General features: G+C 47.6%; 1 protein-coding gene across 3 annotated transcripts in view; it reads right to left on the reverse strand.

Annotated features, from left to right (window-relative positions):
- Positions 1–20,943, reverse strand: part of IFT56 (intraflagellar transport 56) — a 417,739-nt gene that overhangs the window by 39,669 nt on the left and 357,127 nt on the right. For all 3 annotated transcript variants that reach the window (XM_063940415.1, XM_063940414.1, XM_063940413.1), the window contains one exon: positions 14,165–14,234. In XM_063940415.1, the coding sequence (XP_063796485.1) occupies positions 14,165–14,234 (70 nt within the window). The remainder of the gene's footprint in view (positions 1–14,164; positions 14,235–20,943) is intronic.

The raw sequence follows: 20,943 nt of genomic DNA on the forward strand, positions 1-20,943 counted from the left end.
CACTGGGCTGTTCACTTCCCATCAATCAATCAATCAATCAATCTCTGTAATTTTTTTATGCAGTAGCCACACAAATAATACATTGGGGTTTTTTTTTCCAAAAGACTTTGAATTTTTCAGAAAATAGAATTTGCTTGCTTATATCTCCTGACATGGAAAAGAAATTCTACAAAAATGTAGGATTATGCTCAGTGATGATTCTTTTTTTTCTAAAAACTTGTAGCCTTTCATGGATGAGGTTTTTTTATTGCCCCAATTTGTCAAAACCTGGGCCCCAAGTGATGAGGTAGGTTGCATGGTTTCCAAATGGTATGCCTTGTTGGGCTATCATATTATTTCTACACATTTACACATTTGGTTGAAGACGGTGCAAACTAATAAAAATGAATGTGGCCATATCTGCAAGACTGAAACTTTCCGTAAAGTTGTGCACAGACTAGCTGCCTTTGATAGTTAGTTCTGAGGAAGGGGTGCCCTTAATGGGCTAGGTTGTTTCTTATTTTCTGCTGCTGCATGATGACGATATTATAATAATAATAATAATAATAATTTTATTTATATAGCGCTCTTTCTCCAATAGGACTCAAGGAGCTTAACAGATACATAGCATAATATAGTACAGAAAATAATGAAGTACAGAACAGCTTTTCATAAAATACAGAAGCATGGAGATACTAAAGGGACAATTATGGGAATGCTTGAGTAAAAAGGAAAGTCTTGAGTCTACTTTTGAAGGATTCTATAGTTGGGGCCTCTCGCACTGTGCGGGGAAGTGAGTTCCATAGAGTCGGAGCCGCATGACTAAAAGCTCTACCCCCAGATGAATTACGGTAGATTCTAGGTACTGCTAAAAGTCCTTCATCTACAGATCGCAGTAATCGAGTGGGGAAATATGGGGTCAGTAGCTGCTTCAGGTACCTTGGGCCCATTTTGTTTTTTTAACCTGGACAAGTAGTATGGTGACCCTTACCGGTATATGAGCACCTAAATACTGCACCACTGATCACTCTACTGAGCCAAATACCCAAGAAAGTTGCTCTGTGCTCTGTATATATTATAAATCTATAGATATACACACCATAGAATTCCATAAATGGAACTCCTGCACTTTCATCCATCCAGAAAAAAACTACTGGCTACAGGCACGAATTCAACATTTTCTGATTTATATAATTTCATCACGAAACACTGAATTCGTTGCCAGCTATGGAATTCTATTGTATTATGCCAAGTTTGAGACAGGCATCTTGATAATATGATGTTTTATAAAAGAGTGCCACCTGTAAAAATAAGGATTTTACTCACCGGTAAATCTATTTCTCGTAGTCCGTAGTGGATGCTGGGGACTCCGTAAGGACCATGGGGATTAGCGGCTCCGCAGGAGACTGGGCACAACTAAAGAAAGCTTTAGGACTACCTGGTGTGCACTGGCTCCTCCCACTAAGACCCTCCTCCAGACCTCAGTTAGGATACTGTGCCCGGAAGAGCTGACACAATAAGGAAGGATTTTGAATCCCGGGTAAGACTCATACCAGCCACACCAATCACACCGTATAATTCGTGATACTATACCCAGTTAACAGTATGATAACAACTGAGCCTCTCAACAGATGGCTCAACAATAACCCTTTAGTTAGGCAATAACTATATACAAGTATTGCAGACAATCCGCACTTGGGATGGGCGCCCAGCATCCACTACGGACTACGAGAAATAGATTTACCGGTGAGCAAAATCTTATTTTCTCTAACGTCCTAAGTGGATGCTGGGGACTCCGTAAGGACCATGGGGATTATACCAAAGCTCCCAAACGGGCGGGAGAGTGCGGATGACTCTGCAGCACCGAATGAGCAAACTCTAGGTCCTCCTCAGCCAGGGTATCAAACTTGTAGACTCTTGCAAGAGTGTTTGAACCCGACCAAGTAACAGCTCGGCAAATTTGTAAAGCCGAGACCCCTCGGGCAGTCGACCAAGAAGAGCCCACTTTCCTCGTGGAATGGGCTTTCACAGATTTAGGGTGCGGCAGTCCAGCCGCAGAATGTGCAAGTTGAATCGTGCTACCGATCCAGCGAGCAATAGTCTGCTTAGAAGCAGGAGCACCCAGCTTGTTGGGTGCATACAGGATAAATAGCGAGTCAGTTTTCCTGACTCCAGCCGTCCTGGAAACATATACTTTTCAGGGCCCTGACTACGTCCAGAAACTTGGAATCCTCCAAGTCCCAAGTAGCCGCAGGCACCACAATAGGTTGGTTCACATGAAAAACTGCTACCACCTTAGGAAGGAATTGGGAACGAGTCCTCAATTCCGCCTTATCCATATAAAATACAGATAAGAGCTTTTGACAAAGCCGCCAATTCTGATACACGCCTGGCCGACGCCAAGGCCCACAGCATGACCACTTTCCACATGAGGTATTGTAGCTCCACGGATTTAAGTGGCTCAACTCAATGCGACTTCAGGAAATCCAACACTACGTTGAGATCCCACGGTGCCACTGGAGGCACAAACGGGGGCTGACTATGCAGCACTCCCTTAACAAAAGTCTGAACTTCAGGCAGTGAAGCCAGTTCTATTTTGGAAGAAAATCGATAGAGCCGAAATCTGGACCTTAATGGAACCCAATTTTAGGCTCATAGTCACCTCTGACTTGTAGGAAGTGCAGAAATCGACCTAGCTGAAATTCCTCCTTTGGGGCCTTACTGGCCTCACAGCACGCAACATATTTCCGCCATATGCGGTGATAATGGTTTGCGTTCACTTCTTTCCTAGCTTTAAATAGCATAGGGATAACTTCCTCCGGAATGCCTTTTTCCTTCAGGATCCGGCGTTCAACCGCCATGCCGTCAAACGCAGCCGCGGTACGTCTTGGAACAGACAGGCCCCCTGCTGCAGCAGGTCCTGTCTGAGCGGCAGAGGCCATGGGTCCTCTGAGATCATTTCTTGGAGTTCTGGGTACCAAGCTCTTCTTGGCCACCCGGAACAATGAGTATAGTTCTTACTCCTCTCCTTCTTATTATTCTCATTACCCTGGGTATGAGAGGCAGAGAAGGGAACATATACACCGACTGGTACACCCACGGTGTTACCAGAGTGTCCACAGCTATCGCCTGAGGGTCCCTTGACCTGGCGCAAAATCTTTGTAGCTTTTTGTTGAGGCGGGACGCCATCCTGTCCACCTGTGGCCTTTCCCCATGGTGTACAATCATTTGGAAGACTTCTGGATGAAGTCCCCACTCTCCCGGGTGGAGGTCGTGTCTGCTGAGAAAGTCTGCTTCTCAGATGTCCACTCCGGGAATGAACACTGCTGACAGTGCTAACACATGATTTTCCGCCCATCGGAGAATCCTTGTGGCTTCTGCCATCGCCATCCTGCTTCTTGTGCCGCCCTGTCGGTTTACATGAGCGACCGCCGTGATGTTGTCTGACTGGATCAGCACCGGCCGGTGTTGAAGCAGGGGTCTAGCCTGACTTAGGGCATTGTAAATGGCCCATAGTTCCAGAACATTTATGTGTAGGGAAGTCTCCTGACTTTTCCATAGGCCTTGGAAGTTTCTTCCCTGTGTGACTGCCCCCCAGCCTTGAAGGCTGGCATCCGTGGTCACCAGGACCCAGTCCTGTATGCCGAATCTGCGGCCCCCTAGAAGATGAGCACTCTGCAGTCACCACCACAGCGACACCCTGGCCCTTGGAGACAGGGTTATCCGCCGATGCATCTGAGGATGCGACCCGGACCACTTGTCCAACAGATCCCACTGGAAGATCCTTGCATGGGACTTGGCGAATGGAAATTCTTCGTAAGAAGCTACCATCTTTCCCAAGGCTCGCGTGCCTTGATGCACCGATACCTGTATTTGTATTAGGAGGTCTCCGTCTAGAGACGCCAACTCCTTGGACTTCTCCTCCGGGAGAAACCCTTTTTATCCTGTTCTGTGTCCAGAACCATACCCAGGAACAGTAGACGCGTCGTTGGAACCAGCTGCGACTTTGGAATATTCAGACTCCAGCTGTTGTAGCACTTCCCGAGATAGTGCTACTCCGACGAACAACTGCTCCCTGGACCTCGCCTTTATAAGGAGATCGTCCAAGTACGGGATAAGTACTTCGGCCATTACCTTGGTAAATACCCTCGGTGCCGGGGACAGACCAACGGCAACGTCTGGAATTGGTAATGACAATCCTGTACCACAATTTTGAGGTACACCTGGTGAAGAGGGTAAATAGGGACATGCAGGTAAGTATCCTTGATGTCCAGTGATACCCTGAAATTTTCAGGCTTGCAATAATCGCCCTGAGCGATTCTATTTTGAACTTGAACCTTCGTATATAAGTGTTCAAGGATTTCAATTTTAGAATGGGTCTCACCGAACCGTCTGGTTTCGGTACCACAACATTTTGGAATAGTAACCCCGGCCTTGTTGAAGGAGGGGTACCTTGATTTCACCTGCTGGAAGTACAGCTTGTGAATTGCCGCCAGTACTACCTTTCTCCGAGGGCAGCAGGCAAGGCTGATGTGAGGCAACGGCGAGGGGGAGTCGTCTCGAACTCCAGCCTGTATCCCTGTGATACTACTTGCAGAACCTAGGGATCCACCTGTGGGCAAGCCCACTGGTCCCTGCAGTTCCCGAGACGCGCCCCCACCGCACCTGTCTCCACCTGTGGAGCCCCAGCGTCATGCGGTGGACTCAGAGGAAGTGAGGGAAGATATTTGATCCTGGGAACTGGCTGACTGGTGCAGCTTTTTCCTTCTTCCCTTGTCTCTGTGCAGAAAGGAAGCGCCTTTGACCCGCTTGCTTTTCTGAAGCCGAAAGGACTGTACCTGAAAATACGGTGCTTTCTTAGGCTTTTGTGAGGAAACCTGAGGTAAAAATTTTTCTTCCCAGCTGTTGCTGTGGATACGAGGTCTCAGATACCATCCCCAAACAATTCCTCACCCTTATAAAAGGCAGAATCTCCATGTGCCTTTTAAATGCAGCATCACCTGTCCACTGCCGGGTTTCTAATACCCTCCTGGCAGAATGGACATTGCATTAATTCTGGATGCCAGCCGGCAAATATCCCTCTGTGCATCCTTTATATATAAGACAACGTCTTAAATATGCTCAATGTTAGCAAAATATTATCCCTGTCTTAGCGTATTAATATTATCTGACAGGGTATCAGACCACGCTGCAGCAGCACTATTTATGCTGAGGCAATTGCAGGTTTCAGTATATAACCTGAGTGTGTAAATACAGACTTCAGGATCGCCTCCTGCTTTTTATCAGCAGGTTCCTTCAAGGTGGCCGTATCCTAAGACGGCAGTGCCACCTTTTGACAAACGTGTGAGCGCCTTATCCACCCTAAGGGATATCTCCCAACGTGACCTATCCTCTGGCGGGAAAGGGTACACCATCAGTAAGAAATTACCAGTTTCTTATCGGGGGAAACCACGCTTCATTACCCACTTCATTCATTCATCTGATGGGGGAACAAAACACTGGCTGCTTTTTCTCCCCAAAAATAATACCCCTTTTATGTGGTACTTGGGTTCATGTCAGAAAATGCATAACACATTTTTCATTGCCGAGATCATGTAACGGATGTTCCTAGTGGATTGTGTATATGTCTCAACCTCGTCGATACTGGAGTCAGACTCCGTGTCGACATCTGTGTCTGCCATCTGAGGTAACGGGCGTTTTTTTGAGCCCCTGATGGCCTTTGAGACGCCTGGGCAGGCGCGGGCTGAGAAGCCGGCTGTCCCACAGCTGTTACGTCATCCAGCCTTTTATGTAAGGAGTTGACACTGTCGGTTAATACCTTCCACCTATCCATCCACTCTGGTGTCGGCCCCACAGGGGGCGACATCCCATTTATCGGCCTCTGCTCCGCCTCCACGTAACCTTCCTCATCCAACATGTCGACACAGCCGTGCCGACACACCGCACACACAGGGAATGCTCTGACTGAGGACAGGACCCCACAAAGTCCTTTGGGGAGACAGAGAGAGAGTATGCCAGCACACACCAGAGCGCTATATAATGCAGGGATTAACACTATAACTGAGTGATTTTTCCCCAAATAGCTGCTTGTATACATATATTGCGCCTAAATTTAGGCCCTCTCTTTTTAACCCTTTGAGCCTGAAAACTACAGGGGAGAGCCTGGGGAGCTGTCTTCCAGCTGCACTGTGAAGAGAAAATGGCGCCAGTGTGCTGAGGGAGAAGCCCCGCCCCTTTTCCAACTGACTTTCTCCCGCTTTTTCTGGAATACTGGCAGGGGTAATTTTACATCTATATAGCCTCTAGGACTATATATGATGTAGATTTGCCAGCCAAGATGTCATATATTGCCCTCAGGGCGCCCCCCCCAGCGCCCTGCACCCATCAGTGACCGGAGTGTGAGGTGTACATGAGGAGCAATGGCGCACAGCTGCAGTGCTGTGCGCTACCTTGGTGAAGACCGAAGTCTTCTGCCGCCGATTTTCCGGACTCTTCATGCTTCTGGCTCTGTAAGGGGGACGGCGGCGCGGCTCCGGGAACGAACACCAAGGTCGGGTCCTGCGGTCGATCCCTCTGGAGCTAATGGTGTCCAGTAGCCTAAGAAGCCCAAACTACCACCTGTTAGGTAGGTTCGCTTCTTCTCCCCTTAGTCCCTCGCTGCAGTGAGTCTGTTGCCAGCAGATCTCACTGTAAAATAAAAAACCTAAATATACTTTCTTTCTAGGAGCTCAGGAGAGCCCCTAGTGCGCATCCAGCTCAGCCGGGCACAAGAATCTAACTGAGGTCTGGAGGAGGGTCTTAGTGGGAGGAGCCAGTGCACACCAGGTAGTCCTAAAGCTTTCTTTAGTTGTGCCCAGTCTCCTGCGGAGCCGCTAATCCCCATGGTCCTTACGGAGTCCCCAGCATCCACTTAGGACGTTAGAGAAAAGTATTTACTCTTACACTCTATCTATATATATATGTATCGGTCCAGCACTCACATTAACAAATATGCTGCCTTGTCAAGTGCATTAAAACCTTCTGGCAATGCAGCTTCCCATGTGGTGGTTTAGTGCATGTGCGGCCCTCCAGCTGCTGAGAAACTAGACATCCCAGCATGCCCTGACACAGCTTTAGCATTCTCTGACAGCAAAACTGTCAGGTCATGCTGGGATTTGTAGTTTCACAACAGCTGGAGGGCCGCAGTTTGGACATACCTGATGTAAGGTAAGCGTGTTTTCTGTACACTTGTAATACTGATGACAATGTCATTACACTGAAACGTTGAAGGTCTGTGCGTCCAGTGCCATTATTTATAGGTCAGAGTACCACACCTTTTGGAGTTTATACTTCCAGGAAGGAGGTGTGTTTGGTGTAACTAGTTTCATCCATCTATTAGGGCTGGACTTCGTCAGGGACTTTACTTCCATCTTATTATTAATAAATACCACTTATAATCAGACACACTAATTTCTCTTTTAGAAAAAAGTTCTTTATGCACCTTAGTTTCTCCACATTTTAGGGTAACACATTTCTGTGGGACCCAGAAAGTCCCACACCTTCCAGTGGCAGCAAAAAGAACCGCTACACACCCTACTGGCTAGAAAAGGAGTGCAAATTGCTACTACTGTACTTTCCAAGGTATTTTAAGAAAATTTGTTGCATGTTTAGGTTTCAAGTGATAATTTCTCATACATCCTAGAGGATGCTGGGGTCCACTTCAGTACCATGGGGTATAGACGGTTCCGCAGGAGCCATGGGCACTTTAAGATTTTCAAAGGGTGTGAACTGGCTCCTCCCTCTATGCCCCTCCTCCAGACCTCAGTTTAGAAAATGTGCCCAGGCAGACTGGATGCACTCCAGGGGAGCTTTACTGAGTTTCTCTGAAAGACTTTATGTTAGGATTTTTTTTTTCTGGGAGAACTGCTGGCAACAGTCTCCCTGCTTCGTGGGACTTAGGGGGCAGAAGTAGGAACCAACTTCCTGAATAGTTTCATGGCTCTGTTTCTGGCTGACAGGACACCATTAGCTCCTGAAGGGAACTGAACGCTAGCTGCGGCTATGTGCTCACTCCTACAGCCTGCCGTCACCCCCCTTACAGAGCCAGAAGTCAGAAGACAGGTGAGTGTAAGAAGAAAAGGATCTTCAGACATCGTGATGGCTAAAAGGTACCGCGTAGCGGGCGCGAACTCTGCGCGCCATGCTACCCATCACACACAGGCACTGCGGGGTGCAGGGCGCCGGCGCCCTGGGCAGCATGAAACCTAGTAAAACTGGCAAATAAAGGGGCATAAGATGCTGAGGCACAGTCCTACCCCCACCAGTATAGAAATTTACCTCATAAATGCTGAGGAGAAACGTGCCATTACGGGGGCGGGGCTTCCTCCTCAGTCAGCCAGCACACTGCTCAGAGCCATTTTCTCTCCTTCCAGGCTGCAGAGAAGAACGCTGGTCCTCCTCCACTGCTGAACCAAGTATCAGGGTGCAAAACAGGGGGGCACAGTGAAATTTGGTGCTATACATTGTGTGATTACCATTATAAAAGCGCTGCATGTCAGTGGGCATTTTGTGTTTCACAGACAATTTATTACTGGCGCTGGGTTGTGAACTGGCAAATCCTATCTGTCCTTCTGACAGATTTTACTGTGGGTCTGTCCCCTATAAGTCCCGGAGTATCTGTGGTGTGGTTGTGCATGTGTGTGACATGTCTGAGGCAGGGAGCACAGAGTTGTAATGTGGTGGCGCTGCCGGCACACCACGAGCCTGAATGGGTGAAAGAATTACGTGATAGTGTGATTCATATCAGTAAGAGATTAGATGAGTCTGAGTCTCATGCAGAGAGCTGGAGAAAATCAGTGGAAGATGTGATTTTTCATAGTTCTGCCTCTTCAGCCGCAGGCGACCCCTCTGGGTCACATAAGATACCATTTGCACAAATAGTACATACTGATACCGACACGGACTCTGATTCCTGTGTCGACGTTAGTGATTCCAGGGGGATAGATCCTAAATTGGCAAAAAGCATTCAATACATGATTGTTGCTATAAAGGAAGTTTTGGAAGTTACGGAAGCCCCTCCTGTACCTTAGGAGAAGGCTTATTTTTATAAATAAAGAAAAATTAATGTAACTTTCCCTCCTTCTCATGAGCTAAATACTCTACTTGAGAGAGTTTGGTTAAACCCTGAAAAGAAAGTTCAGATTCCCAAAAGGATTCAGGTTGCTTATCCTTTCCCGGCAGAGGACAGGAAAAGATCGGAGTCACCCCCCGTATTAGACAGTGCCCTGTCAAGGTTAACTAAAATGGTGACTCTTCCTGCACCTGGGACGGCTTCACTGAAAGAGCCGGCAGACCGCAAGTTAGAGACTACGTTAAAATCTATTTATGTGGCCAATGGTACGTTGCTCAGGCCCACCATTGCTTGCGGGTGGGTGAGTAAGGCTATCGAAAAATGGTCAGATAACTTGTCATCGAAAATTGACACGATAGATAGAGACGAGATACTCCTAAGGTTAGGTCATATCAAAGATGCTGCTGCATACATGCTAGAAGCCATGAAAGATATTGGACTCTTGGGTTCAAAAGCCGCCACCATGGCAGTATCAGCTCAGAGGGCGTTGTGGATTCGCCAATGGAATGCTGATGCAGATTCCAAAAGAAATATGGAGGCTCTCCCGTATAAAGGTGAGGCCTTGTTTGGAGATGGGCTGGATGCGTTAGTCTCTGCGGTTACCGCAAGTAAGTCGACATTCTTGCCTTATGCTCCTGCACCGGCGAAAAAGACACATCACTCTCACATGCAGTCCTTTCGGCCCAACAAATACAAAAAAGCCAAAGGTTCCCCCTTCTTTGCAGGTAGAGGAAGGGGAAAGGGAAAAAAATCTGCAGCGTCTCCAGGATCGCAGGAGCAGAAATCAACCCCTGCTTCTGCCAAAGCTGCAGCATGACGCTGGGGCTCTCTTGCGGGAGTCCGCTCAGGTGGGAGCACGTCTGAAACTTTTCAGTCAGATCTGGCTTTAATCTGGCCTGGACCCATGGGTCTTACAAATAGTGCCCCATGGATACAAACTGGAGTTTCAAGACGTCCCTAATGCCGATTTTTCAAGTCGACCTTGCCAGCTTCTCTTCCAGACAGAGAAGTAGTAACAGATGCAATTCAAAAATTATGTCAGGATCAAGTCATTGTCCTGGTACCCTTATCACAGCAAGGAGAAGGTTTTTATTCAAGCCTTTTCGTAGTTCCGAAGTCGGACGGCTCGGTCAGACCAATTTTAAACCTGAAAAATCTGAATCTCTACCTCAAAAGGTTCAAGTTCAAGATGGAATCTCTGAGGGCAGTGATTTCCAGTCTGGAGGAAGGAGACTTCATGGTGTCAGTAAAAGATGCTTACTTGCATGTTCCCATTTATCCTCCTCACCAAGCTTATCTGAGATTCGCAGGACAGGATTGCCATTACGAGTTCCAGGCATTGCCGTTCGAACTCTCCACGGCACCGAGAGTATTCACCAAGGTGATGGCAGAGATGATGGTCCTCCTTCGACAACAAGGAGTCAATATAATTTCTTACCTCGACGATCTCCTGATAAAAGCGAGATCCAGGTAACAGTTGGTGCAGAACATTGCACTCTCCCTGTCAGTACTCCAACAACACGGTTGGATAATGAATTTTCCGAAGTCACAATTGGAACCGACGACAATATTGTCCTTTCTGGGGATGATACTGGACACAGAAGTACAGAGAGAATTTCTTCCAGTAGAAAAGGCTCTGGAAATCCAGAGAATGGTCAAACAGATTTTGAAACCAACAAAAATGTCAATACATCAATGCATTTGGTTGTTGGAGAAGACGGTGGCGGCCTACGAGGCCATACAGTTTGGCCGATTCCATGCCAGAGTATTCCAGTGGGACCTGTGGGACAAGTGGTCCGGATCCCATCTACACATGCACCGAAAGATAATACTGTCTTCAAAAGCCAGGATTTCACTCCTGTGGTGGCTACACAGTTCTCACCTACTGGAGGGACGCAGGTTCGGGATTCTGGACTGGGTCTTGGTAACCACGGATGCAAGTCTCTGAGGCTGGGGAGCAGTCACACAGGGGGAAAGCTTCCAAGGAAAATGGTCAAGTCAGGAAACCTGCTTTCACATAAACGTTCTGGAATTGAGAGCCGTTTACAATGGCCTTCTACAAGCGGTACATCTTCAAGATCAACCCGTGCAGATCCAGTCGGACAATGTAACAGCAGTCACGTACATAAACCGTCAAGGCGGAACGAAAAGCAGAGCGGCGATGGCAGAGGTGACAAAGATCCTCCTCTGGGCAGAAAGGCATGCAAGAGCTCTGTCAGCAATTTTCATTCCGGGAGTGGAAAACTGTGAAGCAGACTTCCTCAGCAAACACGATCTCCATCCAGGAGAATGGGGCCTCCACCAAGAAGTCTTCACAGAGGTGACAAGTCTTTGGGGAGTTCCTCAAGTAGACATGATGACATCTCATCTCAACAAGAAGCTTCAGAGATATTGTACCAGGTCGAGAGACCCTCAAGCAATAGCAGTGGATGCACTGGTGACTCAGTGGGTGTTTCAGTCGGTATATGTCTTCACTCCACTTCCACTGATACCAAAAGTTCTCAAAATCATAAGAAGAACAAGGGTTCGAGCAATCCTCATTGCCCCAGACTGGCCAAGGAGGGCTTGGTATCCAGATCTTCAGGAGTTGCTTATAGAAGATCCTCGGCCTCTTCCTCCTCGCGAGGACCTGCTGCAGTAGGGACCGTGTGTGTATCAACACTTTCCGTGGCTACGTTTGACGGCATGGCTGTTGAGCGCCGGATCCTAGCCCGAAAGGGTATTCCCATGGAAGTTATCCCCACTCTTATTCAGGCCAGGAAAGGAGTAACGTCTAAACATTACCACCGTATTTGGAGAAAATATGTGTCTTGATGTGAATCCAAGAAGTCTCCTACGGAGGAGTTTCAATTGGGACGTTTGCTCCATTTTCTGCAGGCTGGTGTGGATGCGGGCCTAACATTGGGTTCAATCAAGGTCCAGATTTCGGCATTATCAGTTTTCTTTCAAAAACAACTGGCCTCCCTTCCAGAAGTTCAGACATTCGTGAAAGGGGTGCTGCACATCCAGCCTCCATTTGTGCCTCCAGTGGCACCATGGGACCTTAATGTGGTGTTGCAGTTCCTTCAATCGGATTGGTTTGAACCTCTACAGGAGATAGAATTGAAGTTTCTCACTTGGAAAGTGGTGATGCTTTTGGCCTTGGCATCCGCAAGGCGGGTGTCTGAGTTGGGGGCCTTGTCTCACAAGAGCCCTTACCTGATCTTCCATGAAGATAGGGCAGAGTTGAGAACTCGCCAACATTTTCTTCCAAAGGTGGTTTCATCTTTCCATATGAACCAACCTATTGTGGTGCCAGTGGCTACTGACACTTTCACTGAGTCAAAGTCTCTGGATGTGGTCAGAGCTTTGAAAATTTATGTCACAAGAACAGCTCGGATAAGGAAAACAGAGGCTCTGTTTGTCCTGTATGCTCCCAACAAGACTGGGTGTACTGCTTCTAAGCAGACTATTGCGCGTTTGATCAGAGGGACGATTCAGCATGCTCATTCCACAGCAGGATTGCCGATTCCGAAGTCGGTAAATGCCCATTCTACTAGAAAGGTGGGCTCATCCTGGGCGGCTACCCGGGGGGGTCTCGGCATTACAACTTTGCCGAGCAGCTACTTGGTCAGGGTCATACACGTTTGCAAAGTTCTACAAGTTTGACACCTTGGCCGATGAGGACCTAAAGTTTGGTCAATCGTGCTGCAGGGTCATCTGCACTCTCCCACCCGTACTGGAGCTTTAGTATAACCCCATGGTACTGAAGTGGACCCCAGCATCCTCTAGGACGTATGAGAAAACAGGATTTTAATACCTACCGGTAAATCCTTTTCTCCTAGTCCGTAGAGGATGCTGGGCGCCTAACCCAGTGCGTATTTTTCCTGCAGTTGTTAGTTTGTAGTTACACAAGTGTTGTGTTACGGTTATTTTCAGCATGTTGTTGCAAATGGTTCATGCCTGTTGGCGTGTGTTATGTTGAATGCTATGTTGTGCGGCATGGTTGAGGTGTGAGCTGGTATGAATCTCACCGTTAAATTAATAGTAAATCCTTTCCTCGAAATGTCCGTCTCCCTGGGCACAGTTCCTATACTGAAAGTATTAAAGTGACCATGGCTCCTGCGGAACAGTCTATACCACATGGTACACTAGAAATGGAAAACTTGTGCAAAACTGCTTCTGAAGAAGGACGTAAGTCCGAAAGCGCTTGAGCAGGGAGACGTGCCGGACGTGTATCTGTGGAGGAGCTGCTGCCCTAGCCGGTGAAAGACTTTGGGACACTGGGACTTTTGTGGTGACTATACCCGGGGCCAGCAGCCCAAACCATGTGGACGTCTTCAATACCTTTTGCTGTTTTTAAATTAGATATTTTGTGAGTGCATTCTATTAAATTATTTGTCTTTATCCTAAAGACGGTGTTGCACTATTATTATTATTTTTTATTCAAAGTGTACTGAGGAGGAAGATTCTGCATAAAGTGAATACCATCCTTCATTCTCTGTGATGGTCTACATGCGTTAAAATTACATCCTTATGTGAGTGGGACTGATACAACCCAAAAAACCCATACAAATTTTAAACAGTTTTGCACTATGTATTGTACATTTTATATCTTTTAGTTCTGTTCTTAAATCAAGCCAGCTGTTAGATCTGCAATCTCCATGTGACTACATTGGCTATGGTCCCAATTGATACAATTGTGAGAATCTGAAATTGCATGTGATTATACCGTGTAAGTTTTTTCCTGATGGTATCTAAATAGCGCCACGTGGAGTTCCAAGTTTTCCATTTCTAGTGTACCATTTTAGAATCACGGTGAAAGGTTCTTTATTGGCCTCTAAGGCTGCTATCAGTATTTTAGCGCACCAGGGGTTCCTTCTTTCTTCTATACCACATGGTACTGAAGTGGACCCCAGCATCCTCTACGGACTAGGAGAAAAGGATTTACCGGTAGGTATTAAAATTCTGTTTTTAGATAAGCTGACTAAATTTGTTAAGTGCTTATAAGTAAATCCCCACTAAGAAAGAGGTATCTCCCAAATTTCAGCCTGAAAAAAAATGTGTATAGGGTGTGATAAATGTCCAATTACTTACAACAGCGGGCAAGCCAGCTCAGGTAAATATAATCATTTTTTAACTTCTCACTCTGAATTAATAAGAATGCCTAAGACAAAAATTGAAAAGATTATAAATTCAAAGAACAAATAAAACAACATAATCAGCAGTACAATAATCAGTTGTGATCAAATGGAAACTAAAACTATATAAGAGAGGTAGGTGTCAGCCATGCGCTACATACTGTATATGCAAAAGACAAAAACATTAATGACAATTTAATTTGGTATATAACATACAAGTAACACTTTATAAATTTCACTGTACCATATACTGTAGAAAGCTTTATTAAGAGATTGGTCAAAATAGCCTATGTAATGTCACAAGGACAAAGCAGACATTTCAGCAAAAGACTCTCACAAGATATCCCGGACCACGGAATATGAGTTGGCATGAAGGGTTTGGTATGTGTGACTGGCAGATGTCGGTGGTCACAATACTGACGTGAGGTAAGTATACTATTCCCTCACCCCTACCCCCTAACCCTTCCTTCCTACAGCCTTTTTTTAACCTCCCCCTTTAGTGCCTAACCCTAACCTCCCGCCGGTGGTGCCTAATCCTAACCCACTCTCCTAGCAGCCTAACCCTAACCATCCCCCTTAGTGCCTGCACCTATCCTGCCCCCAGTGGTGCCTAACTTTAACCCCCGTCCCTGCATACCTAACCCTAACCCTCTCCCCCACCACACACCAAGGTGGTGCTTAAACCTAACCTCCCCCCCCCCCCCAATCTGAAGACGCCCCCTATAACTATGGGGGAAGGGGGGGGGGGAAGTAAGAGTTGATCGCAGCAGTAAATTTGTTGGCAGTTGGGCAAAACCATGTGCACTGCAGGTGTGGCAGATATAACATTTGCAGAGAGAGTTAGATTTGGATGGGTTATATTGTTTCTGTGCAGGGTAAATACTGGCTGCTTTATTTTTACACTGCAATTTAGATTTCAGTTTGAACAAACCCCACCCAAATCTAACTCTCTCTGCAGATGTTATATTTGCCCCTCCAGCAGTGCACATGGTTTTGCCCAACTGCTAACAAATTTGCTGCTGCGATCAACTCTAAATTAGGCCCATGGTAGGGATGCTAGCTGTCAGGATTCCGTCATTGGTCTCCTGACCCTGTCACGAGTCCTCCAACAGCTTTCTGACGGGTGTTGGGATTCCGGCATCAGGATTCCGACTGATGGGATCCCGACAGCCGCATGAATTACAGGTCAGTCAAAAAGTGACATCATAAACAATAGCTAAACATTCTTTACAATTTAAAATGTGTATTGCTGTATGTAAAAGTGTTGTAAACATAGCAGTTATGCTAATACACCCCCTCTCCTCTCACCCTCTGTGTAGAAAATGGAATATTGTGCACTGCCCCTTTTGCCAGATCTCCAGCTGCAGAGTACACTGGGGAGAGGGGGCCTGGACTGCAAACCCTGGCTACTATATAATGGAATGTGCTACCTGGTTATAATAAATTGAACCATACATCATATCCGAGATTCTTGGCATAAAACTGGCCAATTTTATGTGCCTGCCCACCAATCTTCAAGGTGACATCATCGGGCAGGTCCCAAACATTATAGGGGTTCACCTCTAGGATGCAGGGCACCCCTAAACCACCCCACCCAAACCCCCCAAGGGTACCACACAAATAAAATATAACAGTGTAAAATCGTGAAAGTAGCTGTAAAAGTATCCAAGGGTTAAAAAAGTGAGGTTAGCTGATCAATGTTAAAAGTGTTTAAAAAATGACATTTATGGTAACAACTAACAGTTGTTAAATCTCTTTCTGTAAGGTACACTGGGCTCCACAAGGATTAACATCGGGGTTTAGAGTAGGATCTTGATCCGAAGCACCAACAGGCTCAAAGCTTTTGACTGTTCCCAAGATGCATAGCGCCGCCTCCTCTATAACCCCGCCCCATGCACAGGAGCTCAGTTTCGTTAACCAGCCCAATGCACTAGCAGGTACCAGAGACGACAATAGCTTGTAGCCAATTACACCACACACTCACCGCAGGAGAGGATGTCAGCGGCTATGCCAATTCCAACCCAAAGAAGCTAAGTGCGTCAGGGTGGGCGCCTTGTGGAGCCCAGTGTACCTCGCAGAAAGAGATTTAACAACGGTAAGTTCTTACCATAAATCTTGTTTTCTGCTGCGGGGTACACTGGGCTCCACAAGGATTAACATTTGGGATGCCCTAAAGCAGTTCTTTATGGAAGGGGACGCACTGTAGCAGGAACAAGAACCCTGCGTCCAAAGGAAGCATCCTGGGAAGTGGCAGTATCGAAGGCATAGAACCTAATAAATGTGTTCCCTGAGGACCACGTAGCCGCCTTGCACAATTGTTCAAGGGTCGCACCACGGTGGGTCGCCCAGGATGATCCAACCGACCGAGTAGAATGTGCTTTAATGGTAACAGGAACTGGACAACCAGCCTGTACATAAGCATGTGCAATCACCATTCTAATCCATCTGGTCAAAGTCTGCTTGGAAGCAGGCCAGCCACGTTTGTGAAAACCAAACAATACAGAAAGAGAATCAGATTTCCTAATGGAGGAAGTTCTATTCACATAGATAAAGAGAGCCCCTACCACAACCAAAGACCGCTCTTTGGAAGACAACTCAGGAGAATTAAAGACCAGAACCACAATCTCCTGGTTAAGGTGGAAGGAAGACACCACCTTAGGTAAATAACCTGGCCCTGTTCTAAGAACCGCCCGATCACGGTGAAAAATCAAATAGGGAGGCTTACAGGATAAGGCACCAAAGTCCGAGACCCTTCTAGCTGAAGCAATCGCCAGCAAGAATAGGACCTTAAGGGAAAGCCACTTAAGGTCAGCAGAGACAAGAGGCTCAAACGGAGACTCCTGCAAGGCCTCCAAAACCACCGACAAGTCCCAAGGGGCCACAGGTGGCACATAAGGAGGCTGAATCCGCAACACACCCTGAGTGAATGTATGCACATCAGGTAGGGTAGCAATTTTTCTCTGAAACCAAACCGACAAGGCAGAGATGTGAACCTTGAGGGAGGCCAGACGCAGGCCTAAGTCCAGGCCCTGTTGTAGAAAGGCCAATAGCTTGGCCGTACTAAACGTGAAAACGTCATGATTGTGAGACGCACACCAAGTAAAGTAAGCATTCCAGACCCTATAGTAAATCCGAGCAGAAGCCGGCTTACATAGTTTGAACGACCGCCTCAGAAAAACCCTTGGCCCTCAAGACGGAAGCTTCAAGAGCCATGCCGTCAAAGCCAGAAGGGCCAAATCCTAGTAAACACAAGGGCCCTGAACGAGGAGGTCTGGTCGTTGTGGAAGTAGTAGGGGACGATCCCATGAGAGACCCAGGAGATCGGAGAACCAGTGCCGTCTGGGCCACGCTGGAGCAACCAGAAGTAGATTTCCTCCTTCTTGCTTGAACTTCAGTATTACTCTGGGCAGGAGTGACACCAGAGGGAACATATATGGTAGCTGAAAGTTCAATGGAATTGCCAGAGCGTCCACAAACGCAGCTTGAGTATCCCTTGTCCTTGCTCTGTAGACCGGAACCTTGTGATTGTGTCGAGGCGCCATCAGATCCACATCTGGAAGACCCCACGTGTCCACGAGAAGTTGAAACACCTCCGGATGGAGGCTCCACTCTCCAGCATGTACGTCCTGACGACTGAGATAGTCCGCTTCCCAGTTTAGGACACCCGGAATGAACACTGCGGATATGGCCGGCAGATGGTGCTCCGCCCACTGAAGAATCCCTGATACTTCCCTCATTGCCATGCGGCTTCGAGTGCCGCCTTGATGATTTATGTACGCCACCGTGGTGGCGTTGTCCGACTGTACTTGAACAGGTCTGTTCTGTATTAGATGCTGGGCCATTGTCAATGCGTAGAACACTGCCCGCAGTTCCAGAATATTGATCGGGATCAGAGACTCCTCCTTGGTCCACCGACCCTGAAGAGAGTGTTGTTCCAACATTGCGCCCCAACCTCGCAGACTGGCATCCGTCGTCAGCAGGACCCAGTTGGATATCCAGAAGGGACGGACCCTGCTCAATCGTTGATCCTGAAGCCACCAGCTCAGTTACAGGCGGACCTCCGGAGACATTGAGATAATGTGAGATCTGATCCGGTGAGGCAGGCCGTCCCACTTGGTCAGAATTAACTTCTGCAGAGGGCGAGTCGAAAGCCGACACCATGAGACCCAGCACTTCCATTGCCGAATGTATCGACACTTGCGGACGAGATAGGAAGCATCGAATCCTGTCCTGAAGCTTAAGGACTTTCTCCTGAGACAGGAACAACCGTTGGTTGTGAGTGTCCAATAACGCTCCCAAATGTATCATGCTCCGAACAGGAACCAGAGAGGATTTCTTCCAGTTGATTAGCCACCCGTGGGCTTTTAAGAACTGGACCTTCAGATCGAGATGACACAGAAGTTCTGGGGAATTTGCCAGGATCAACAAATCGTCCAAGTATGGTAGGATCCTGACCCCTTGACGGCGGAGTGTAGCCGTCATGACCGCCATAACTTTGGTGAAAATTCGGGGAGCTGTTGTCAAACGAAAGGGTAACGCCCGAAATTGGTAATGAAGGTTGCCCAAAGCAAACCTCAGGTACTGCTGATGAGATACCGCAATAGGAATATGTAGGTAGGCATCCTGTATGTCCAGGGAGACCATATAGTCCCCAGGCTCCAAGGCCAGAACAATAGAGCGCAGAGTTTCCATCCGAAACTTGGAGACCAGCACATGCTTGTCCAAAGACTTCATATTTAGAATGGTCCGCAAGGACCCATTCGGTTTCGGGACTAGAAACAGCGGTGAATAGTACCCCTTGCCTCTCTGAGCCAGAGGCACCTGTACTACCACTTCTGTGGTCAGGAGGGAATGTACCACCGAGTGCAAAGTGTTTGCTTTTGCCGGATCCAGAGGCACATCTGTCAGGCAAAATCGATGAGAGGGACGATTCTTGAAGGGTATGGCGTAACATTGAGCGACGACTTCCCTCACCCAGGTATCTGAAGTGGTCTTCAACCATTCCTGGGCAAAACCTAGAAGTCGGCCCCCCACCCTGTGATCCCCCAGAGGGAGGCCCGCCCCGTCATGCGGCAGGCTTGTCAGTTTTGGAAGCTGACTGACGGGCGGCCCAAGCACGCTTCGGTCTGGGCTTGGCAGGTCTGGAAGCACGAGTTTGCTTTGGGTACGCCTGACCTTTTGCTTTTCCTGGAGGACGAAAGGGCAGAGGGAAAGTACTTTTAGCCTTCTGTGCGGAAGGAGCCATACTAGGTAGGCAAGCTGTTTTAGCAGTAGCCAGATCAGCCACAATCTTATTGAGGTCTTTTCCAAAGAGAATGTCTCCCTTGAAAGGAAGCACCTCTAGGGTTTTCTTGGAATCCATATCCACCGACCAGGATCTCAACCAAAATATACGTCTATGTTTCTTAGAGACAGCCTCAGGTTCAGGATCATCAGACACCTGAAGAAGGAGCCTAATAGCTTCTATCAAATCCGGGACATCCACCAATGACTTCCCTTCCCCATCAAAAACATCTGTGTCAGTGTCTGTGGGGTCAGTATATGTGCCATCCTCGTCAGAGGACGTGTCTGGGATAGCAGTGGATTGGGAGGAGGTAATGGCCCGTTTAGAAGACGACTTAGTCTTAGGTGGGAGAGAGTGAGAGTTAGATTTAGTCAATGACCGGTTCAAGTGCTGTAACTGAGTGGAGATTTGATCTGCCCATGGCGGATTAATAGCAGGGACCATAAACTGCTGCAGTGGCACAGGTGGTCCCACAGGGGGCACCAATTTAGTTACAAGCGTGTTTAACAGCGTGAAAAATGTAGCCAAAGGTGGGTCCTGTGAAGCCCCAGGTGCTACCGACCCACTGGGGGGTAAGGAACCCCCTGAACCTGAACTCTCAGCTGCCATATTATCCTCCATTACGTCCGCGGCCTCACTGCCATGCAATGTGGGAGAAGCCCCAGCGTCGTTGCCACGTGTAGCAGTCATAACAATGTGCACAATGGGGGTCATTCCGAGTTGTTCGCTCTGTATTTTTTTCTCGCAACGGAGCGATTAGTCGCTAATGCGCATGCGCAATGCCCGCAGTGCGACTGCGCCAAGTAAATTTGCTATGCAGTTAGGTATTTTACTCATGGCATTACGAGGTTTTTTCTTCGTTCTGGTGATCGTAATGTGATTGACAGGAAGTGGGTGTTTCTGGGCTGAAACAGGCCGTTTTATGGGTGTGTGCGAAAAAACGCTACCGTTTCTGGGAAAAACGCGGGAGTGGCTGGAGAAACGGAGGAGTGTCTGGGCGAACGCTGGGTGTGTTTGTGACGTCAAACCAGGAACGACAAGCACTGAACTGATCGCAGATGCCGAGTAAGTGTGGAGCTACTCAGAAACTGCTAAGAAGTGTCTATTCGCAATTCTGTTAATCTTTCGTTCGCAATTTTGATAAGCTAAGATTCACTCCCAGTAGGCAGCGGCTTAGCGTGTGCAAAGCTGCTAAAAGCAGCTTGCGAGCGAACAACTCGGAATGACCCCCAATATCGGGCAACCTGGTACAAGGTGTAGCAGCAATATACCTAGCAAGAGCATCCGTGAAGTGAGACTATGACAGCACAGACCGGGAGTTCAAGAGATATAAACGTATATGGTGACTATAAATCACAAGTAAAAATACACAGCAGGTATATCTTGTGATACAATCCTATATTAAACAAAAAGACACCTGATACACTTAGCCCCCTCAGGTATAGCAATAT

The sequence above is a fragment of the Pseudophryne corroboree genome, chromosome 9 (assembly GCF_028390025.1).
Source record: "Pseudophryne corroboree isolate aPseCor3 chromosome 9, aPseCor3.hap2, whole genome shotgun sequence".
Classification (NCBI taxonomy): Eukaryota; Metazoa; Chordata; class Amphibia; order Anura; family Myobatrachidae; genus Pseudophryne; species Pseudophryne corroboree.